Below are 24,370 nucleotides of genomic sequence, written 5' to 3'. Positions count from 1 at the left end.
AAACACAGGGAATCCAGGACAGATGATCCCTTCAAGGACCAGTGGTGAGAGTGGCGATACCAAGAGGGTGGAGGGAGGGTGGAGTAGAGAGGGGGAACTGATTACAAGGATCTACAGATAACCTCTTCCCTGGGGGATGAACAACAGAAAAGTGGTGAAGGGAGACATCAGACAGGGTAAGATATGACAAAATAATAATTTATAAATTATCATGAGGGAGAGGGGAGCGGGGGCGGGAATGAGGAGCTGATGCCAGGGGCTTACGTGGAGAGCAAATGTTTTGAGAATGATGAGGGCAATGAATGTACAAATGTGCTTTATACAACTGATGTACGTATGGATTGTATGAGCTGTGTGAGCCCCCAATAAAATGATTTTTAAAAAAAGAAAAGGCTGAGGCTCAGGTGTTGTTGCTCATCAAATCACTATAAATCCTGCCAATCTGAAACTATGGAAAGTCACATATGATTTTTATTTAAATGGTTAATAATTTTAGTTATTTGAATTGCTAACTTGGCTGCAACTTTGTTTCTTTTTAATCTAACTATTCATCTATAAGTTTAATTCAGATGGTTCATAACCTGATGGTTTGGTATTACAACTGAGGCTTTTTAAAAATAAATAAGGGTAATCCCCCCCCTCCGCCCACAACTATCATGATCCCAATTCTACCTTGAAAATTCTGGTTAGACCAGAGGATGCACAGTGGTACAGTTGGGATCTGGAAACACTGGGAATCTAGGACAGATGAACCCTTCAGGACCAACGATGAGAATGGCGATACCAGGAGGAAAGGTGGGTAGAAAGGGGGAACCAATCTCGGGGATCTACATATAGCCTCCTCTCTGGGGGATGGGCAACAGGAAAGTGGGTGAAGGGAGACGCCGGGCAGTGTAAGATAAGATAAAATAATAATTTATAAATTATTAAGGGTTCATGAGGGAGGGGTGAGTGTGGAGGGAGGGAGAGGGAAAAACAAATATGAGAAGCTGATTCCAGGAACCCAAGTGGAAGGCAAATTTTGAGAATGATGAGGGCAACAAATGTTTAAGGGTGCTTTACTCAATTGATATATGTATGGATTGTGATAAGAGTTGTATGAGCCCCAATAAAATGATTTTAAAAATAAGGGTAATGATTTTGTTTCTAGGTATCTTTGCCTACTGTTCCTTCTGATTTTATTTTATTTTAAACATTTTGTTAGGGGCTCATACAACTCTTATCACAATCCATACATATACATACATCAATTGTATAAAGCACATCCGTACATTCTTTTCCCTAATCATTTTCAAAGCATTTGCTCTCTACTTAAGCCCTTTGCATCAGGTTCTCTCTCTTTTTTTTTCCCCTCCCTCCTCCTTCTGATTTTACTTGGCTCAGCATTAGCACTGCAGTTCCTGTCAGGTCTTTCGGTTGTAAAAGCATGGCTGTACGTGAACTGTGGTCCCCTTAAGCTGTACTGTCATCTGCAGGAAGCCTTTGCTTGGCTGACGTGCTTTTCTCTCAAGCTAAAACGCTTGGCCAAAACTGTCCAGTGGAAAGACAGACACTCTTGGACATATGCAAAGCACCGATTCGTGCGAACTGAGCACCTCCCAGACTAAATCAAGGTTTCCGGATGGAAGGGGAAAGAGCCCACAAATTACAACGGTGCCCAAATTGTCAGGAGTGGAAATGAGCCACTGTGAAGATGGAAATGTTACCATGGGTTTGTTTGTGGGGCAGCTCTGACTATTTCTCTAGCCATCAGAGACTACTCTTCTCCTTTCTCTCCAATTGCCTACTGGGCGTAGACAGTATGACCTCAGCGGACAGGTTTCAGTTGGTAACCTGTGACGAGAGGAAAGGATGAAGCTCAAGTTATGGCTTTGCAGTAAGATGTCCTGCTAAGTTTCTGCGTTCCCATCTATATGCAACCTGAGGTTCTGCAGAATACAGCTACTATTGGTGCTGTTCAGGCATAAACAGTGATACTTTTATTCTTGGTACACAGCCCTTTGGGGGTTGTTTTTGTGAGTTATTTTAGACAACTGGCTTAACATGGTTGTTACTATTTGTTCTACCTCTGATTTTCATGAAAATTGGGGTAACCCACACAGACCAAGTCTGTGTGACCAAGTCCAGATGGCTTTTAAACCCTGAGTCTTGGGAAAGAACTGATGGCTAAAAGCCATTTTAAATGAACAACAATTCAGAGAAACTAGTAAAAACATTTTTCAATGACATTGTGCTCTTAAAACAAAACAAAACATAATCTCTTTATGTTCAGGGTGTGAGGGTGATTTGGGGGTGGAAAGAAAGAAAGGAAAGGTAGAAAACAGTTTCAAGTGTTTATTGAAGAGCTCCCGGGAGGGAAGGGAGAGCAGAGAAAGGGACAGGAGCATCCGGAGCTCCCGGGTGAGATTCAGGGGTCCCCAGTTGGAGCCCACAAAATCACCACACTGTCCAGGAGAGAGGTGGACAGTTTTATAGCCCTGGTCTGAGGGGGGGAGTAGCTGAGGAATTTTCCACTGCAACTTTGTTATCTGCAAGTCTGGAGCTAAGCAACAGGGTTCAAAGTTATCTGTAACTTTTGGTTTTCTGCACCTGGGCCTGAAGGCCATGAAGGGGGGGAGGAGGGGGGAGGGGAGATCTGGTCTCTGGTAACAACCTTGAAGTGTTTTTACCAGCTCTATTTCCTGCCCTGCTAACGCCCAATTCTGCCTGACACAGGGAAAATCAATAATCATTTTGTTTGGTCTCAAGAAAATGGTATGATATGCCTATCTAATGGGTTTAATCAAACTGTCATTACCTTATTACACATCTTAGAACTAGGTCTTGTAGAGCTGGCCCCTCCACAAGACACAGTATCCCTTCACTGACCCATAGTGATATGGGAACCAGTCTGAGCCCCCACGCTGGAGTGAAACACAAAGGGACTGCAACAGAGCAGCAAGGGGAGCAAAGCAATGAAGTCCCCGAGGAGACCCCAAAGTAGACTTCAGGAGTAGGGATTGGCAACTCATCAGACTCGATCAGAAAACATTCTTAAAGACCTGGAACTATTTATAGGCTTTCTTTTTTATGTCTATCTATATAAGATAGGCAGGATAAACAAAACCAAGGAGAAAACAACAGGACCAACAGTTCCTGGGGGAACATGGAAAAAGGGGAGCCAATAAACCCAGGGACAAGGAAACAAGTGATCTCAAGCCAACGGCAAGGAGGGCATAAAGTGCCTTGTGGGTCTGACCAAGGGCAGTGTAGCCAAGAGGAATTACTGAGAGCTGAATGAAAGTTGAAAAAAAGTGAGGTGAAAAAGTCAAAGGAAACAGGAAAGAGCTGGGAGGCAAAGGGCATTTAGAGAGGTCTAAATGCAGGCATGTGCATATGTACATATATGTATGTATATATATAGAATGATAAAGATATGGGTCTATGTGCATATATTTATATGTTAAGTATTAAGGTAACAGATGGACATTGGGCCTCTACTCAAGTACTCAACACAAGAACACTTTGTTCTAATAACCTGGCATTCTGTGATGCTCACCTTCCCGACACAATCACTGAAGACAAATGGGTGCATAAGCAACTGTAGTGAAGAATGCTGATGTTGCCCGGCTATCAAAAGATAGAGCATCTGGGGTCTTAAAGGCCTGAAGATAAACAAGTGGCCATCTAGCTGGGAAGCAACAAAGCCCACATGGAAGAAGCACACCAGCCTGTGTGATTATGAGGTGTCAACGGGATCAGGTATCAGGCAGCAGAAGACCCCAAACAATCATATTGATGAGAATGAGGGGGGGCAGGGTTGGAGTGGAGACCCAAAGCCCATCAGACAATTGGACATCCCCTTACAGAAGGGTCACAAGGAAGGACGACCCAGCCAGGGTGCAGTATAGCACTGATGAAACATACAACATTCCTCTAGTTCCTTAATGCTTCCTCTCCCCACTATCATGACCCCAGTTCTACCTTACAAATTCAGATAGACTGGAGCATGTACACTGGTGCAGATAAGAGCTGGAAACACAGGGAATCCAGGACAGAGAAACCCCTCAGGAGTAGTGATACCAGGAGGGTAGGGGAACGGTGGGGAGAGAAAGGGGGAACCGATCCCAATGATCGAACTATAATCCCCCCACCCTCCACCCAGGGTGACAAACAACAGAAACATGGGTGAAGGGAGACAGTAGACCATGTAAGATATGAAAATTATAATTTAAGGTTCATGAGGGTAGGGGAAAAATGAAGAGTTGATGCCAAGGACTCAAGTAGAAAAAAAATCCTTTGAAAATGATGAGGGCAACATAGGTACAAATGTGCTTGACACAATGGATGTATGGATTGTTATGAGAGCTGTAAGAGCCCCCAGTAAAATGATTTGTTAAAAACTAGGTCTTGTGAGGAGATCTGCCATCAGTGTAAGTCAGTTTTTGTTTTGTTTTGGGCGAGGGGACTGGATGGTTACCCTAATTTGACACTACAGGAGTCAAGCATAAAAGACAGGCTTACTCTGTGAGCAAAGGATCTTTGTGAAAACCTGTGATCAGAGGAGAAAAGCGGTCTGTGAGGTTGGCTGTCCCTTCCGTCTGCTCTAAGACGGTGCCTCACAATGTTTGGTGGGTGAACTCGGGGAAGCGGTTAGCCCTTGGGGAGAAGACAGCCTGTCTCTTGCTAATAGGCATTTGTTCACTGAGTTTCTTTCTGCTTTTAGAGTTCTGGGCCTCACCTTGTAGGCTAGTTGGATTTGTCTCTGCAAGGTGCCAGAGTATTCTTCCTAGCTGAGAAGGCCTTGGTCCCTAGGCCTGGCTGATTTCATCTCAAAATACTGTACCTTGGAGTGCCACGGCTCACTTTACCCTAAGTAACGCCCTTTCTTTTTAAACTGACAGCCCAACCCTCCCCCAACACCAACGGTGCCAAGCGAGGTGCCACTGTGACCGCAGGCTTCCTCTGGGAACCTCAGAACAGCCACCTGCCCTTCACCCACCCACCCACCCACCCGGCCTTGCCTCGGAAAGAATGTTGCACTAACTGGCCCCTGCTCCGACTGCTTGAACGGAATCTCACCAGGAGCGGTTCCACTTCTCACTTCTGTGTCTCACTAGCAGTTGGACAGTGTCCCGCCTCTGCTCCAATGCCCTTCAGAGGACAGTATCAAAGGCTTCCTGGAACAGCACTACAGATTCCAGAGTGGCTTAGGCAAGAGCTGACACTCTGAATACCTGCATAATAAAGACACTTTGCCCCCTGGGACAAACACTGAGGACCTTTCTCTTTAATCACACTGGAACAGGAGGAGGCATTGAAGGAACTAGACTGGAACTGCACTTTTGAGTCTAGAAAAATATATCTGCATTTGGGGGTCTCTTTTTCCCCTCAGACACCTCAGATAAAATTCAAAACACTGCTTTGAATTAAACTAAGGTTTTGTTTTTGCTTTTCTAAAGAAGCCTTTTAGTCTTTTCGTTAAAGTGTGACTTACTGCTTGAAAAACAAGAGGCAAAAGTCAGGGTTTCTAACCTAGATAAAAAATTGCTCCATGCCAAAAACAACAAAGCCCACATGGAATAAACGCACCAGCCTGTGTGATCACGAGGTGTTGAAGGGATCAGGTATCAGGCATTAAAGAATAAAAAAATCATACCATTGTGAATGAGGGGGAATGTAGAGAGGGGACCCAAAGCCCATCTGCAGGTAACTGGACACCCCCTTATGGAAGGGTCGCAGAGAGAGATACGCCAGTCAGGGTGCTGTGTAGCAACGATGAAACATAGAACTTCCCTCTAGTTCCTAAATGCTTCGTACCGCCCCCCACCCCCACTAGCTAGACCAGAGGATGTACACTGGTACAGATAGGAAGTGGAAACACAGGGAATCCAGGACAGATGATCCTTTCAGCACCAGAGAGTGGTGATACCGGGAGGGTGAAGGGAGGGTGGGGTAGAAAGAGGAAACTAATTACAAGGATCTACAGATAACCTCCTCCCTGGGGGATGGACAACAGAAAAGTGTGTGAAGGGAGACATCGGACAGTGTAAGACAGAACAAAATAATAATTCATAAATTATCAAGGCTTCATGAGGGAAGGGGGAGTGGCAAGGGAGGGGGGAAATGAGCTGATGCCAGGGGTTTAAGCGGAGAGCAAATGTTTTGAGAATGATGAGGGCAATGAATGTACAAATGTGCTTTACACAATGGATGTATGTATGGGTTGTGATAAGAGTTGCAGGAGCCCCCAATAAAATGACTTAAAAAATTGCTCCATGCTTCTTAAAAATGTTTGTGCAGCTGGCCCCCAGAGAAGGTGCTTTGGTCAGCAGGAGGGAAGGAAATAGAACCGGTAACGATAATAAGGGGCACCTGTAACTCATTTTGTAGCTAAGATCAAGTCTTAGTTCAAAATCCCGACTCCCCAAATTAAACAGTTTACTCACTAGGAATTTTGAGTGTGTTTTTATTGTTCTGGAGTTGGGGGGTAGAAAGAACTAAAATTAAAATATATTTTATAAAGACCCTTTTATTCTGTCTTAAACAGGACAAAGACGAGGCAAAGACCAACACTACTCATCTGGATGAGGAAGACCATCAATACGAAGCTGTAATGATGTCCAAAAGGAAGATGGAAAACTAAAGAACTTGGTTGCAAAATCATGATTGGTGACAGATCAATTAATCGTCATTGCACTTGGGACCACTGAAGCAGGAATGGATCATGAATGCTCCCCACTGCAGATCTGAAACGTTTCCAGGATTGGTTCTGGGCCTCTCCTATAACCTAATCAGGGCATGCCTCTTGACCTGGTTGTCTTTGACCCTAATTTCCCGGCAAGCCTCTGAGGGCTGGACAGGAGAATTGCAGCAAACCTCCTTCCAACACACTCTACCTGAAGCCAAGGGTTTTAATAGAGCCAGTCAAGGGCCAAACAGAAATCACTGGAGGCTTAATTTATGTTGAAACTCAAAATGGATTTAGGGATTTCACTGAAAACCTTCCCAAAAATCTCAACGCCATAGAATTCCTTCCAACTCATAGCAACCCTTTAGCGTAGAGTAGAAATGTAACTTTGGGTTTCTGAGCCATTAAATCTTTACAGGAGTGAACAGCCTCATTTTTTCCCCTCAAAGCAGCTGGTGGATTCAAACCACCAGCCTTGTGGTTAGCAACTCAATGTGTAGCTCAGTGTGCCACCAGGGCTCCTCACTGGAATCTTTAGGCTTTGGCACATCTACTACTCCGAATTCAAGCTCTGATAGTCTGAGTCCTTTGTAAATTTGTAACTAAACTGGAAACTTAGTTTGTCAACATAAAGAGACAGACTACTGGTGGGATAACCCAACAGCATGCCTTGTTAAATAACTCTCCTGTGTAACAACCTCAGGATGCAACATAAACTAATCCAAAAGGTCTAAGCTTGTAAATTAACAGCTCACATTTTGTCATGCTCCCTCATCCTCTCCTACATGTTTACTTCACCTTTGTTAAAGAAAAGGAGACCCCCCAAATTCAAATATATTTTATAGACACCCCTTTATTAAATTTTAAACATGACAAAGATAAAGACAAATCATTTGCTATGACACTGTGCAAAGATAAATCTAAAATCCAGGTAGTCTAACGCATAAAGACCGGATCACCAAAAGCAAAACAATCAGTTAAAAATATATGATTAGCAAGAAAACATGTGAAGTGCTCTTCCCAAGTTCACCCTTCAAAAGTTGTGAATGACCTTCTCATTCCCTCCTCTTATCAAGAATTTACATAGAAATTCTTTGATCACCATAGTAAGAGTGTTTTCTACACTCACCTTCTATAACATCAACTTAGGCAAATTCATATTGAAGGAACCATTCTGTCTCAAGAAAACACTGGTTCAAGTAGATCTTCCGTTCAAGACCCAATTCTAAGACACACAAGAGGGTGACAGTTCAATTACAACCATTAGCAACAGTGAAGCCATATGTTTGGTTTATCAGATTTTTTAGTCAAAAGACTGAGATTTTGTGTAGTTCCCCTCACCAACTTGCACATAAACTCTTTGAAAATAGAATTATACCCATTATAGGTTGAAGCAGAGCACTAGTATCTAGATTTACTCTGGGTCAATAAAACCTCGGCATACAGAACCGGAAACACTGACTAAACAGTCAGAGTGCTGAACATGTGCCTGGAACCCAAAGCAGAAAACAAACTTCCCCCTTTAAACAAGTTTTCCAGGGGAAAGAAAGGGCACAAATGAAAACCTATTTCCTCCAAATAATCACTAACATTCAAAATAAGTTCTGGCAGACTCAGTTTTGGGAACAAACCCCAAATCAATGTCCTGATCAGGGAGAGGGGGAGGGAGGGAATCCTAGAAACTAATTTTAGTGTTGGAGAAATTTACCTGCTATTGCTTCTGGAAGCTTGATGAGATCATCAAAGGCATTTCTACTTTTGCCTGCAGATAACTTTTGCCAGAAAACCGAGAAAGCCTTTAACAGTTTGCAAGTGAAACACACAGAGAGAGAGAGAGAAACTTGATAAAAACAAACCAACACAGACCCTCAGAAAGCCCTGACACATGCGTTCACAATCTAAGAGCACTAGCTTCACAGGTTCCTTAAGGTGTATGCAGTGTGGTGGTCTTAAACACCCCTTTCACTAGTGCTAACCCTCCACCCCCAGGAAGCCTGCCAGAAAAGCCAGCTTTGGGAGCTGTCAGACACTGCCATATTCTTTTGTGGCAAACTGAAATTCAAGTATATTTTATGAAGATCCCTTTCTTGAGTCGTCAACAGGACAAAGACAACGGACGCGTCCAGGAGAGGCACACCATTATGCTCTCCTGCCTCACAGGCTGGCATCGGCCTGTTGGGCTGATGATCTGAAGGACAGAATCCTTCCAGCCCAGTGGTGCGGCTCCGAGGAGCTAGAATGGGATGGGGGTGTAATGCGGGAAGAGAACGAATTAACTGGGCTGAAGAGGAGGGAGTTGTACAAATTCCTGAGCCAAAGGTGGTACCCACTGACCTGGTGCCAGGTGGCTTGGGATGCTTAACCTAGCTCAGGTGGCTGCTATTAAAGTCTTACCTATTTCTCTGTGGTTCAGGTCAGAGACCAAAAGTGCCAGGGAAGTGACTGGTGACAAGAACCTTAGAAATGTGGGAAGGTATAGGTATAAATATAGATATGTGTATATGTAAATATATAAAGATGGGTATATTGTCTATGTGTGTGCTTGTGTATATATATTTAAATACAAAAAGAAGCATATGAGCTTGGGGCCTCTACTTAAATCTTACCTCAGTACAAAAACCGTTTGTTCTAATAATGTGGCAATGTATGATACTCACTTTCCCAACACAATCACGGAAGACAAAATGGGCGCATAAGCAGATGTGGGAAGAAAGCTGATGGTGCCTGGCTATTAAAAGATACAGCATCTGGGGTCTTAAAGGTTTGAAGGTAAACAAGTGGCTATCTAGCTGAGAAGCAACAAAGTCCACACGGAGGAAGCACACCAGCCTGTGTGATCACGAGGTGTCGATGGGAATAGGTATCAGAAGTTCAAAAACAAGCAATCAAATTGACGTGAAGGAGCATAGACAAAGGGGAGACCCAAAACCCACCTGTAAGATAACTGGACAGAACCTCACAGAAGAGCCACATGGAAGGGATGACATATTCAGGGTTCAGTGTAGCACTGATGAAACATAACTCTCACCTAGTTCTTCAATGCTCCCTCCCCTTCCTGTTATGGTTTTTGTTTTACCTCATCGATCTTGTTAGACCTGCGTATGCTCATTTGTATAATTAAGAGCATTTGAGGCATGAAAGCCAAGAGAGATAACCCTTCAGAAACAGTAATGGGAGTAGTGATTTCCTAAGGGTACAGGAATCAGGGGTGAAGGGGGGCAGGGGGAGCTGATAGCAATGATGACTGTACAGCCCCACTCAAGGGGAACGAATAACAGAATTGTAGGTGATCGGAAATGTTGGATGGCTTATGGCAAATAATAATACATCGTATAATAATAATGGTTGATGGGGGAAGGGCGGGGGAGGGAGGGGATAAAGGGGATGTGATATCAAAGAGATCAAAAAGGAAGAAAATGCTTTGAACTGATAGTGGCAGGAATTATACAATTATGCTAGAACCAATTGAATTATAGATATAATATCTGTAAGAGCTGCCAATAAAATGATTTAAAAAGAAAAACGGGAAGGTAAAGCCTGAATCCATCAGGTGAGAATCAGGTTCATGCAGATCTTTGCCACACAGTTACCAATGAATTTGCCCTTGAGTCATGCAGTGATTCCATTAACTAGCCTCCCAGCCCTGACTTGTACCAGGTAGAATCTCCACCTGTGAGAAAAATGTGCTGGGTCACCATTCAACGAGGTCACCACCAAGCAGCTGGACACTCGTGGGAAGGAGGTAGCCAAGGGAGAGATTAAAACTATAAGGTCCAAAGGGGGACACAGGAACAAAAGATGGCACCCCTCCTTCCTTACCTCGAAGTAGATTTGTGAGCAGAAAAGGCCCCACATAGTTGGTGGCAAAGGTGACATCCAGGCCCTCTGGAGTAAGTGTCTTCTCGGGGATACCTGGGAGGAAACAGCAACACAAGTGGAGGATGATGGAGGACCTGCTCCCAGGAGGACCAGATCTGGGATGAATGTACTGGAGTTCAGTAGAAATATCATAAGCACAAGCACAACCATATATATAGGGGCAATGACATTTGGGGCTATCACTCAAAATGGGCTTTTTAGGGGAGTATATGAATTAGAGCATTCATTCATTCACTGCCGTTGACTTGATTCCAAATCGTAACAACCTTATAGGGCAGGACAGAACTGCTCCTGTGGGATTTCTGAGACTTTAACTCTTTTTTTTTTTAAACAGTTTTATTGGGACATAATCCACATATCATACAAGTCAATAGTTCAATCCCATCAAGAAGAGTTAGTTGTACAATCATTACCACCATCAATATTAGAACATTTTCTGTTTTCTTGTACTCTGTATTATGTAATTTCACATCAACTTGAAGATATACAAAAATGTAGGGGTGCTCAGGAACAGGAATGGGAGCAGTGATACCGGGAGAGTATGGAGAAGGTGGGGAGAGGAGGGCAGGAAGGGGGAACCAATCGCAATGATCGACACATAAACACACACACACACACATACACACATGGACAAACAACAAAAACCATGGGGGAAAGGAGACAGCAGTTACTGTAAGACATGAAAATAATAATTTATAATTTAGCAAGGGGTCACGAGGGTGGGAGGGGGAAAAGGAAGGGCAAATGAAGAGCTGATACCAAGGGCTTAACAGAAAGCAAATATCTAGAAAAAGAACGATGGCAACAAATGTACAAAGATGTTTGATGCAATTGATATGTGGATTGTTATAAGAGCTGTAAGAGCCCCCAATAAAATGTGTAGGGGTGGTGCTCAACCTGTCTCTCAGGTCAGAGCCTGATGGGTCCTCTTATAAGGAGGGCTTTGGGAACCTCTCCTTCGCTCTCGGCCTTCACCTCCCTGCTGGCTGAGCCCGGTTGAAGTTACCACCGCCATTGGAGTCCCATAACTCTGCACCCACAGGCCTGGGATCTTGCTGCATCCTGCAGCATTGCATGTGGCTGCAGGAGTCTGAAGCAGGGCTTATGGACCAGTATCCGACGTATGGACTTGAGTTGGACAGGACTGGGATGGTTTCCCAATATATAACTGCCTTTTGATATAAAGTCTTTTCTTGTCCATATGTGAGGATCGCTACATTGGTTTCTCTAGTCCATCTGGCCTAACACACACTCCTTATTATTAGCTCCCCATTTCCCTGCAACCTCCCCTGCCACGCCCCAAGAAACCACTGATCTAGTTATGGTGGCGACAGAGTCACCCATCCTGGATTTTATGTACTGAAAAGACATACAAAATCAATCAAACAAACAAAACCCCTTTTTATAACAAAATAAAAGAGAGGAAAAACTCAGTTGAAAAGAAAGCAGATGTGTGAGTCTGGGTACTTAAGAGCAGGTGTCCATGCAGTCCACAGGGGACATTTATCCGGCTCACTGGGTATTTTCGCCCCATTTGTTTTTTTTTTTTTTTAGTTCAAAATAAGATATGTGCAGTGTGCATAGGAATTTGTTCATAGTGTTTTTTAAAACTATAGTCCGGCCCTCCAACGGGTCTGAGGGACAGTGAACTGGCCCCGTTGAAAAAATTTGAGTTCCCCTGCTTTAGAGAAACAAATCCACAGAAATTCATGTATAAGAGAGTTTTATATACAGGTTAAGTGCACATCAAGAAAACATCCCAACCCAGTGCTGCCCAAGCCCACAAGTCTAACATTAGCCCATATGTCCGACACCAATCCATAAAGTCCTCCTCCAGTTCACAAAACACACACTATGTTGCCAACTGCAGGAGGAAAGCTGAATCAGTGAATGTGTAAGCATCTCAGCGTTGGCAGGGGTCTCCACATGGCTGCTACAGCACCCACAGCTGCAACAGGTAGATCCATGTGGCTTCTCCTTGGGGATGTCTTACAGGAAATGAGCCTTGCCAGCTGAAGCAGGGAACTGGCTAAGGCAGCTTCACCCTGGTCCAACCATCACAAAGCAAGAGACCCGAGAACTAGAAAGGTGAGGCTCACCGAGCCATTTATCTCTATGTGGATAAGATGGAGAATACGTGTTTGTTTTATATTATAAGATTAAGATGTAGGTGTTACTTAATTGGAATTGTGAGGCTAAAGAATTATGTATATATGCCAAGTTGGCAAGGGGTGGATTGAGGTAGTTTAGTGTGCCAATCTGACTGATAAACAAATGTGGGGGTAATTGAAGGGTGGAGGGATAAATGGCTCGAGTTCTCAGGTCTCCAGCCCTGGGTGCTGGAGCAGCCGTGTGGAGACCCCTGCCAGTACTGAGCTGCTTACACATTTACTGATTCAACTTACCTCCTGCAGTCAACATTGTGTGTGTTTTGTGAGATGGAGGAGAACTTTGTGGATTGGTGTCAGACATATGGGCTAATGTTGGACTTGTGGGCTTGGGCAGCACTGGGTTGGGATGTTTTCTTGATGTGCACTTAACCTTTATATAAAACTTTCTCTTGTACATTTGAGTTTCTGTGGATTTGTTTTGCTAAAGTACCCAGAATAACAAACACACTATGGTACCTTGAGAGTGGGGTACTGGAGAAACAAATAATAAGATGGAGAGTAGATGTTTGTTTGACCTCTCATTCATGGTAGTTTTTCTTCTTTGTCTAGCCAGAGGTCAGAGAAAGTCACACTGTTTACTTGGTTGTTTTCTGGGGAAAATATGGGAAGTATGGAAATTGAAAGCTTGTACGCCTACTTGCTTTCACCATTAAAATTTGATCTTTAGGTGGGTTTAGGACACACTTGCAAAGAAAGCTTTGAAAAGATATGCCCCACCCAGTGCTTTGGAGCACTCAGGAACCAGCAGTCTTTGCCAGAAGCTGGGGGAAAAATCTGGAACCATGAAGAAAGCTCCACTCTGGGACTGAATGTTAAAGGGAGCTTGTGAGCAGGCTGAAATTCTTGCTAGGTGACCACCTGGATCTACTTGTTGCTGGAAGTGGGAGAAATGCAGCAATAAAGAGACGGGTTGAGTTTGGCCACTGACACCTGTGGACTTGGTTTACAGGAAAAAAGGAGAAGACGAGAGCAGGTTGACTGGTCTAAAGTTCATGACCTAGCATGAGGGGGCTAGGCTTATTGAGTATTGGTGAGAGCCCATGGTCTAACAAGGCGACCAATGGGCACCCTGTCGAGGCTGAGTGAGGCAACCCACATTGAGTTGACCAGAACCTGACCAGATGGAGATTTTTGAGCCTGTGAACTGCTGACTTCATGGATGGCCTGTCCGGATTTGACTTTGATTATGGATGCGGACTTCACAAGGTTCCAATTGCAATGAAGATTCTTCATGTCAAAAATCATGATTGTCTCCTCAGAGCACTGGGTTGTTGTAAGTGGGCGGTATAGAAATCGGATACCCCAAATTTGGGGAATAATGCATAAAGTGGCTGGCTTACAAATTTTCATAGGTGGGGAGCACATTCACAGGATTATAGGATTGAGATGTAGGTGTTACTTCATTGCAATTGTGAGGCTGAAGAATTATTTATGTACATGTGCCAAGTTGACAAGGAGTGGATTGAGGTAGTCTATTGTGTCAACCTGGCTGATAAACACGTGGGGTTAATTGAAGGGTGGAGGGATAAATGGCTCAGTGAGCCTCGCCTTTCAAGTTCTCGGGTCTCTTGCTCTCTGATGGTCAGACCAGGGTACAGCTGGCTTAACCAGTTCCCTGCTTCCACTGGCAAAGCTCACTTCCTGCAAGACATCCCCGAGGAGAAGCCACATGGATTTACCCCGATGCAGCCCTCGGTGCTGGAACAGCCATGTGGAGACATCTGGCAGCGCTGTGATGCCAACAGACTCACTGATTCAGCTTTCCTCCTGCAGTCGGCATCATAGTGTGTGTTTTGTGAGCTGGAGGAGGACTTTGTGGATTGATGTTGGACATATGGGTTAATGTTGGACTTGTGGGCTTGGGCAGCACTGGGTTGGGATGTTTTCTTGACGTGCACTTACCCTTTATATAAAACTCTCTCTTATGCATGAGTTTCTGTGGTTTTGTTTCTCTGAAGTACCCAGACTAACACAGCAGAAAATATTAAAAACTAGAACAACTTTAAAATGGGTCAAATGATAAAGTGTTCAATTTTAACCTCACTGCATCTGCCATCATCCACTTCCCAATGCACTCTGCATGATAGCAAGACTACTCACATCCTCCCTGGTCTCTGTTCAGAGAAAATTCACCACAGACTTAATCCACATATATTTCCCCTTCGCTTGAAAAATAATCAAAAAACGAATACAACTTTGAAATAGATTCAAAGGGGGAGCAAATAAGGTGTTGCATTTTATCCGTGAATATAATCCTTGATGGGAGGAGAGGGCCTCTTTTTCCCCCTGAGCAGCAGCTAGTTCCTAACCGCTGACCTTGCCCTTAGCAGTCCACAGTGGAAACCCTGAGTAACGGGGCCCCTGGAGAGCATTTCAGTGGGATGCACGTGTTAGGCTGCAGGGACAGCTGTTTTCCCTGAGGGGAAAATGTAGCTTGTGAAACGTGTTTGAAGAGTAAGCCCAGGTACCTACCACAGACCCCAGCATTGTTTATCAGCAGGTGTATCTCGGACACTTCCTGCAGAAGCCACCGGACGAAACTCCGAATGGAAGCCAGGGAGCTGAGGTCCGCCAGGCCAAGCAGCAGGTGATTGTTGCCTGATGCTGCCTGGATCTCAGCTAGGACTTGTTCTCCTTGCTCTCGGTTCCGGCAGACAAGGATCACTCGGGCCCCACGACAGGCCAGCTCTTGGGACACAAACTTCCCAATACCTGTAGGTGGTGCAATCAATTACATTATGTTCCTCTTTGTAACACCTGCCAAACGGCTAGATTTAAAAACAGAAAAACACTGCCATCGTGTCAATTTGATTCACAGAGACCCTATAGGACAGAGTTGAAATACTCCTGTGAGTTCCCGCACCCTGGGAGAGACTGGTGTTTCCAAACTGCTGACCTAGAGGTTCGCAGCACAACATGGAATCCACTGCACCACCAGGGCTCCTGTAGAACACTAGTGTGGGGAACCCTGGGAGAGTAGTGGTTACCTGCTGGGCTGCTAACCTCAAGGTCAGCAGTTCAAAACCACCAGCCCCTTCGAGGGAGGAAGATGAGGTTACAACTCCAGTAAAGAGTTACCATCTCTGAAAGTCACCAGGTAACCCCTCCAAGGTTACTATGGTCCGCCTCATGCAGGAACTTTTCTGGTTTTCTTTCAGTTTTTGTTTGTTTGTTTGAAGGTGGACATTGGTCTTTGCCATCCACTCAATTTAAAAAGAGCCATCCCAGAGGTGGAAAGGAGATCTCACCTTCACTAAGAAAGAAAAGGCAGATCATTTAGACCCAAAGACCCTGCACAGGAGCCTTCTTGTCCCAGGAGATGGGGCTGTGAAACCCGAGAAATGACAAGTGGTGGTGGCAGCAGAACTGGGAGACAGGGAGGAGACAGAGCGACGGGCTTCTGGAGCCGTGGAGTGAGAAATGGTAGAGCAGTGTGGAGTGGGGTACCCACGAACACTGATTGGCAGGGCTAAAGCAAGCTAAACACTTGCTGGCTGCAAGGGCTGCCTGCGAGAGATTGGGGTGCCTGCAGGACTGCTGAGAGAGTCTGTCCTGAACTGTACCGTGGGTCCTTTCTGATCCTGAATTGTAATCTGTTACTTCCTTAATAAACCCCGTGAGCGTGAATACTGTTGGCGAATCCTGTGTTGTCATCGATCCTGGGAGCAAATCCAACAGAAAGACAAGCAAAGAGCTCGGGGTGGGAGGGGTGGGGCAGTAGGTGTCAGGGGGCATGTCTGACCCCTGCCTCATAGGACTCAGCCTTGGGCAGTTGATCCCGCTCCCTTCTTGTGAAGTTGGAAAGGTTCAGATGTCTCCAACACACCATTCTGACCTGTGAGAGGGCAGATGCGGTGCTGAGCGGAGGGGAGAGGAGGAGAGGAGAGGAGAGGAGAGGAGAGGAGAGGAGAGGAGAGGAGAGGAGAGGAGAGGAGAGGAGAGGAGAGGAGAGGAGAGGAGAGGAGGCAGTGGAACAAAGGGAGGGACAAGGCTCCCTGAGAGATGGTGACAGTCCTCCTCTGCACCCAGTTAGAACTGGCGGGGGTTGAAGCACTCACCGCTGTTGGCCCCGGTCACCACTGCTGTCTTTCCAGTCAGGTTTGTGGAGCAGAGCTGGAGGTCCCAGGGACAAGACCTCTGCCAGAGCCTTATACACAATCCGAGCAGAAGGGTCAAAATGATGATGAGAGAGAGAGCCCACCAGGCCAGGATGCTGCGTGAAGCCCACAGAAACATAGTGGACGCTGCAGCTGCAAGCCTGCCAATGAAGCACTGCAGTCTGACTTCAAAAATAGACAAGGCGAAAGGGAAGGAGGCCTGTCAAAGTTGGTTGGAACCAAGAATGAGACACGTGAGGTACCTGAGATACAAACTTTAAGGAGGCACAGATAGACGAGTTTTCTCCAGCATGTTTCTCATAACCGAGCAGCGGTGCCTCCTTAAATTTTGCTATTGCCTCATCCTAGTCCCAACTCTGAGTCAATATTTGTCTTAAAAAAAAAATGTTTCCCCACACCTTCTTGTTTGTTTGTTGCCTTTCTGGGAATTTTAACTCAGGAAGACCCAGTGCGTGGTGACCTTGGGGTTTAAGGTCAGCCGAAGCAAGTGGGAGGAAAGACTAGACTTTCTTTTCTCTCTCCAGCAGTTACAAGTTGTGCAATGGGAGAATGTGCTGTTGGGTCAGGGTTGTTGTTGTTGCTGTTGCCAAAATTAGAAAAAAAAAAACTTACATAAGCAGCAAGGACTACAAGGAAGAAGAAAATGTTCTAGAATTGAATATGGTGACCATTGGACAACTCTTCTTGATAGACTTGAATCCTATGACATGTGGATGAAGTGCTAAAAAAACACTTTTTAGAAAACAAAACCCTCAAAGCAGTTTCAGCCTTGTAAACTCCACAGGGGCAGTTCTATCTTGTTCTATAGGGTCACGAGGAGACCGCATCGAGTCCGTAGCAGCGGGTTTGTTTGGTTGGTTTTGTGCATTAGTGGAAGAGGGTCGCCAGACCTTTCCTACCCAGGGGCCACAGGCGGGCGGTTCCCCATCGCCAACCTCTGGGAGAGCGGTCAAATGTAAATCACTCGCGCCCCCTACGGGCCCTACTAGGGAAGCACTAATCCCGCTCCCAAAGCATCAATTGGAGTCACACTCCAATTAGCAGAGTTCTTGGGGATATCTGGGCCTTGGGAATCTATGGAGCAAAATAAAAAACAAAAAAACCCTAGGATCCTCCTGTCTTGAATCGCTGTGCGCAAGCAAGGCTATCCCTCCTTTCTCTAGCAAACAGAAATTCCCCAAGTTCTCCAAGCCCTGCCTTCTTTAGCTCGCTGCCCTTCCCTACCCCACCCCCATTCCCCTACACACACACACACACACACACACACCACCATCACCACCACCACCACCACCACCACCACCACCACCACCCCCTAAGGGTGGTCACAGGGGCTGTGCGCTGGAAGCAGGGTTCTATCTTCTCTTGGGGCAACGAGGCAACGGCCCCTTTTGGAGCCACACCTTGGAAGAAATTGACAGGCATCGAGCAGCAGCCGGGGTGTTTATTGCCGGTAGGTTGGCACAGGGGAGGCAGGCTCACAGTGCCCGCAGCTCAAGGCCAAGGATGGGGCAAATGCTGGGAAGAAAGCGACCACACTCGAGGCTCAGTGTTCGCGAGCTCGGCCACGGTCACCTCGGGCTGCGGAGGGCTCGGCTGGATGGGGCGCTGCTGCCCAGTGGGCGAGAACGGCTCTTCCGAGTACTGCCGGGGCTCCCCGGACCTGAGCAGCGTCTGAGTGCTGGGGTCCCACAGGCTCACCCCAGGGGACAATGTCAGCGCTTCGGGCAGCATCACGGGTTTCCACATCACCTGGGAGGTGGCCTTGAGCACCTTGGGATGAGGCCACCTGTCAGAGTCCTGCTGCTCTTGGTGGTCCGCGGCGTCAGAGCCCTGTGGCAGCACCCGGGTGCGGCCGGCCCACAGCTCCCCCAGCAACTCCGCCTCCCCCTCGCAGCCTCTGGGCCACTGGGCACTGGGCCACAGCTTGGGACTGGAGCTCGGGGCCACGGAAGAGAGCGTGGGGTGTGTGGCACGGAAGGGGAACCCTGAGGAGAGGAAGGGCAGCTTCGACCCAGAAGGCAGTGAGCGTGAATCTGAAGTGGGCAATTGGAGGCCAAGGCCAGGGTCCAAGTCTTGGCAGGCCACGTCCCGCTGGAGAGGGCCAAACGCTGCCAGGGGGACCGGGCGCCAGGCGGGGACGGACCTGTTCCTCTGTGCGCCCTGTGGCCGGTGCCTGCGCGGGCGCCCCCGGTAAGCTTCCAAGGGGCGCAGCTGCGAGTCTGGGGGCAGGACGTGTACCCGGGGACGCACCCAGGGGCGCGGAAGCCTCGCGGGGTCCAGACACCCTGTGCCCTCGGGGCGGTGGGCCTCATAGCTAAGCGAGCTCCCGCCCTCATGCCTGGCCTTGGGTGGCTGTGGGACTGAGGCTGCGCCACTGAGCTGGGCAGGGGTCTCCTCGGAGAAGCTGGACCCCCTCTCTTCAGAGGCGAGCTGGACCCCCTCCTCCTTCTGCGGCTTGGCCCGTTCCCCTGCCCCGTCCTCGGGCTCGGCCAGGCAGTAACGAAGGTCCTCCAGCGAGAACAGGGAGCTGGAGGACAGTCCGGTCTCCATCTCGGTCTCCGCAGGGGAGACCCAGGAGATGGCCTCTTCGAGCTGCTCTTGGACAGGCTGGGGACTGCAGGAGGGCAACATTTGTTCTGACGCTGGGAGCGAGCCGCCCTCCTCCTGGTCTTCCACCCGGGTCTCCTCCGGAGACAGCTCCCGGGATGGCAGGGGCTCCAGCCTGACCCCTGGCTCTGGGGACTGAGGCAGCTCCCAAGATGTCATCGGCTCCTGCGACCCTTTACCGATCCACGACCTCACAGAGCTGAGGTCCACGCTGGTTCCCTCCTGGGTGGGGTAGTGGGTGAGGCAATGAGATGGGGGGGGGGACTAAAAGGCGGGGCCGGGGGCGGGGTTGCACTTACTTCTTCTGGGGGGATGTCCTCGGGCCCCACCGCGGTGGGCGTGTGTAGCACTGGCACGGAGCCCTGGGCCCAGGCGTCTGTGGTGCATGCCACGGGCTCCTCGTCCTCGCCCCACGTGGGCTCGTTGACCACAGTGGACTCTCCTTCGTCCCGGGCCAGGAAGCGCCATTCAGTGATCTGCAGCATGGCCTCGCGGGCCTGACTGATGGTGAACGGAATACACTGAAGAGGAGAAAAAAGACCTCAGCCCACAGACCGGGAGGAGTCAGGAGTCTAGGGTGGGAAAAGGCAGGTCCAAGGGAGGTCTGCTCCGGACCCACCTGCTGGGACAGGTAGACTCTGAAGGCAGAGTCCATGACTCGGGCCAGCAGATCTGCCAAGATGTCCCCCACCACATCCTCGCCCTCCTCGATAGCTGCCAGCGCCATCCACTCTGCCTCGTTCAGCCGCCCAGGCACGATGTCCACCTGAGGCACTGGCACGGTGGGCGGCCGGGCCTTCTCAGCCTTGGACCGGGTCACGCCACGGTCTCGGGTCTGCCGCTCTTGCCTCTGTGGGAACAGACAGAGCAGTCAGGGAGGGAGGAGCAGCTATAGACTAGGAGGAAGCTTTCCAAGATGTTTGGTCGGAAGAAAAGAAGCTACAACTTACTCTGAGCCTATTAAGTGACCACGCTTTTTAGGGGTTTGATCTGCCTAATTCAGTTTTGGTAACAGCCCGTTTCGCAGACAAACTGGACAGGCTAACCATCGCTTGCTCCGGAAGATGTAATTGGTAAATCTGAGATACATATCCCACTCTTAGAGTCTTGGTTGCCTAGTGGCTATGCGTTGGGCTGCTAAGGACAAGGCCAGCTGTTTGAAACCACCAGCCCCTCCCTGGGAGAAAGAGTGAGGCTGTCTACTCCGCAGACAGTTATAGTCTCAGAAACCCACAGGGGCAGTTTTACTTCACTCTATAAGGTGGCTGTGAGTCAGAATCGACTCCACAGGGGTGAGAGCAACAGCATATTGTTGTGTTGTTGTTCACTGCCTGCAAGTGACTCAGATTCACGGGGACCGTTACGGAAAAAAAGAGCTAGACGTTGCCTGCCTGCCTTGTGCCGTCTTCATGATGACTAGTACGTTTGCTCCTCCCAGCACTACCTGAAGCGCTGGTTTGTGGTGATCTGTAAGGTTTCCATCCGCTGATCTTGGTGTGGTTTTTTTTGGAAGTAGATAACCACGTCTTTCTTGGTCTGCTTTAGACTAGAATTTCGACTGAAACCGCTCAGCCATGTGTGCTCCTGGAGGACTTGAAATACCAATGCTATCACTTGCACCATCAGAGTAACACACGGGCTGCTGAAGAATGACAAATCGGCAGGCTAGTGGCCTAACGCCATTAAAACAAACAAAAAACCATCATCTCAAATAGATCCCAATTCATAGCCATCCCCACGTCATAAGGCAGAATAGGATAGATTTGTGTGTTCTTCTGACCACAGGCTTTCCAATGTTCTTTGCCAGCACTGTAACTCAAAGGCATGAATTCTTTGGTCTTCCTTACTCAAGGACCCACTTCCACATGCAGACGAGGCCATTGAAAATACCTTGGCTTGAATGAGGCACTAAGTGCTATCCTCAAAGTGATACCCTTGCTCTTCAAAGAGGTCACGAGCAGCAGATTCCTCCATCCAACCTGCTGGGCTCATCTTCTGGCCCCACATCTAACAACGTGCTCCTGCTACTCATGAGATTTTCAGTACCTCTGATGGTGTTCTGCTGCTGTTCATTGGGCGGTCAGTGCTAATCCCTCAGTAGATAGATAGCCTATTCCTTCCTCAAGTCTTTTCTTAGTATTTTCTTAGAAGCTCCATGAAAACCTCTTCACCTTGAGTGACCCTGCTGCTACCTGAAATACCTACGACATAGCTTCCAGTCTCATAGCAACAAGCCACCACAGGAAGATAAACTGACAGGCAAGTGGTGGAAGCTAACATTAGTCGTTACAATTCATCGACATTTAAAACAAGCCAGTCATGTGCAGGGGCTCAATGATGATATTTTTCAGACTATATACTATTTCCATCTCCACTTTTCAGCCATTTTCACAGGATCACACATCTGGAAAATAGCAGCAGAGCATGCAGGGCGGCCGGACTGCACAGTTCAACTTTATCCTGCTTCCCAAATAAGGAAAAATCTTTGCAAAAAAAGGGAGGGGAGATAAATATTCCCAAACACAGGTCACAGAAAGAAAATAAGATCAAGCACATAAACAAGCAAAAGCCATCACAGTTCACGAGACACTGATGACAAATAAGCACTCCAAAAGATGCTAAATCTTGAACATCTTAAAGGAAAATTTGATATTCCAATTTTTAGTCCAGAAAAGTTATTTCACGTAACAATCTTCAGTGGTGGCAAAGGGAAGATAAAATACTCTGGCACCCTGCTGGTGGGAATGTGAATTGCAACAATATTTTTGGAACACCCCTCATAAGCATTAAAAATATTTTCACTCCTGCTACCAAGAAAATTCAACTGGATCAATACACTCAAAGGCATATTCTGAAGATCCAAAGAATATATTCTGTAGCCATTCCCTGTAGTGCTGTTTATAATAGCAAAATATTGAAAACCTTTGTCTAACCCAGTGGTTCTCAACCTTCCTAATGCCACAACCCTTTAATACAGTTCCTCATGTGTGGTGACCACCCCCCAACCATAAATTATTTTTGTTGCTACTTCACCACTGTAATTTTGCAACTGTTATGAATCGGGTGACTCCTGTGAAAGAGTCGTTCAGCCCCCAAAGAAGTCGAGACCCACAGGTTGAGAACCGCTGGTCTAATCCAAAGAAGCAGGAGAATCAATGGTTAATTGTGGCAGATCTATATGGCAGCTCTTTGAGGTAAATGTGTACTGGTACTGGAAATTTCCTACGATGTAATGTTAAATGAAAGCAGCAAGCTATAAGTCACATAGAGAGGTTGATCTCAAACGCGTCAATCAAGATGTGCTGAAAAGAAAATATGGACACAATCACAGCAGATATAGCCAGGCTTTCCTCTATTTCAGAAGTCCCCAGTGGTTCAAATGATTATCAATTATTAACTGTTGGTGATTCAAATCACCCAAGGGTCTGGAATAAAGGGGCAACATTCTGTGAAACACGGGGTGGGGGCCAGGTAGAGGGGGTGTTCACTTGAGTTGGAAGGGACTGGACAGCAACTTTTTTTTTACACTGGATTTTATTCTCTTATAATTCTCGAGGAAAACTCCACCTGGTATTGAAAAGGTTCATCCCCAAATCTCATTGACTCCAAAGACATAGGGATTTACTGGCAGTCTCCGTAACAGTCCCTCTGAACCTAGTTCCTTCCACAACGTACTTCTGAGTATGACGTTCTCAAACCTTTACCCCTTCCCCGCTCCTCACACTGAATGTTGCACAAATTCCCTCTCCTCCAAAGGTGGAGTTCTCTAAATCTGACACTGAACTCAAAATCCCTGGAAGTGAATTTCCTGGGGAGAATCGCCCTAGCAGCAAGCCCAGGGCTTGGCGGGCAGCCTAGGCCAGTCCTGGTCAGAGTATGGCCAGCAAGGTTGGTCAGTTCCTTAGAGCTCTCCTTAGGCATATCCTTCCGCCTGGCCTGACCAGGGGGACCGTGGAACTTCTGCACAAGAACATTTCAAATCTTCACTCTTCAAAGTTAGGGCTTCTAAACCATAACTTCCGAGCACGGCTTCACAACTGTTTTCTTCTTCCTGAGAGTCTTCAAATATATGCTTTATCAGCCGCAGATTCCTGACGGGTTCTGGATGATCCATTTAAATGGGTAGCTCTCATGGACGTATTACACGCACCCACAAAAACAAACTCGCCTTCCTGCCGTCAAGCCTATTCCAGCTCACAGTGACACTGTAGGGCAGGGTACAAGTGGCCCTGTGGGTTTCCTCCAGTGAGCAGCAAGCCTCATCTTTCTCTCACAGAGTGACTCGTAGTTTTGAACTGCTGACCCATGTGGTCAGCAGGCCAACGTGTCACCCCCTGCGCCCCCAAGGCTCCTATGACGGGCATTGGTTTGTTTCCAAATGAACTTCTTGTTCTCCAGTTGTACACCACCCTTCCACCCTTTCCTTCAGGGCCTTGAAAGAACCAAGGGTGGGTGGGGTGGGTGGGTAAGGTGCAAGTGTGGATGTTCTGCCCAGCGTGATTTCCTTGATACTCTTGAACGAAAGAAGCTAAGGTAAGAAGTACGCAGGTGTCCCACTCGGGACAATTCCGAGACAAGCGGATCCGTGCGAGAACACAGCGGCGGGGAGCTGGGGGGATCCGGGAATTCGCGCTTGGCGGTCGGGAAGCAGCGGGAGACTAGACAGAGCGCCCACGGCTTAGGGTGGGCGCGGTGGGCCCGCGCACGTCGGGGGGCCGCGGGGCGTCCCGGCGGTTCCGGACACCGACCTCAATGGCCGACCAAGACTCTAGGGCACCTCGTCTTGCTGACGCTCACCGAGCCTTCGTGGGCCATCGCTGCCGCGGTGTCTCCAGCCCCGGAATCTCACAGCGTCCGCCTCCCGGCCCCGCTGCCGCCGACTATGGGTCGCCCGGGCAACGGCCAAAGCGCCGGGCGCGGACCGC

The 24,370-nt window shown here is 47.5% G+C and overlaps 2 protein-coding genes across 2 annotated transcripts in view; both read right to left on the bottom strand.

The window, feature by feature from the left end:
- The window catches only part of LOC142455548 (retinol dehydrogenase 11-like), a 35,788-nt gene extending 18,832 nt beyond the window's left edge, over positions 1-16,956 (bottom strand). Inside the window, exons 1-3 of the mRNA XM_075557248.1 lie at positions 16,779-16,956; positions 15,193-15,432; positions 10,490-10,582 (exon numbers count right to left, since the gene is read on the bottom strand). Coding sequence (XP_075413363.1) covers positions 10,490-10,582; positions 15,193-15,432; positions 16,779-16,956 — 511 coding nt within the window. The remainder of the gene's footprint in view (positions 1-10,489; positions 10,583-15,192; positions 15,433-16,778) is intronic.
- Positions 16,957-18,329: 1,373 nt separating this feature from the next.
- On the bottom strand, positions 18,330-19,966 carry C8H2orf81 (chromosome 8 C2orf81 homolog). Its single transcript, XM_075557247.1, has 2 exons — positions 19,745-19,966; positions 18,330-19,667 (listed from the first exon to the last, which is right to left on the bottom strand). The coding sequence occupies exons 1-2, from the start codon at positions 19,928-19,930 to the stop codon at positions 18,330-18,332; spliced, it is 1,524 nt and encodes a 507-aa protein (XP_075413362.1). The 5' UTR covers positions 19,931-19,966.
- Positions 19,967-24,370: the final 4,404 nt, after the last annotated feature.

The sequence above is a fragment of the Tenrec ecaudatus genome, chromosome 8, assembly GCF_050624435.1.
Source record: "Tenrec ecaudatus isolate mTenEca1 chromosome 8, mTenEca1.hap1, whole genome shotgun sequence".
NCBI classification, from domain to species: Eukaryota; Metazoa; Chordata; class Mammalia; order Afrosoricida; family Tenrecidae; genus Tenrec; species Tenrec ecaudatus.
The sequence above is the reverse complement of the archived record's forward strand: the minus strand, read 5'-3'. Positions and strand labels throughout refer to the sequence as shown.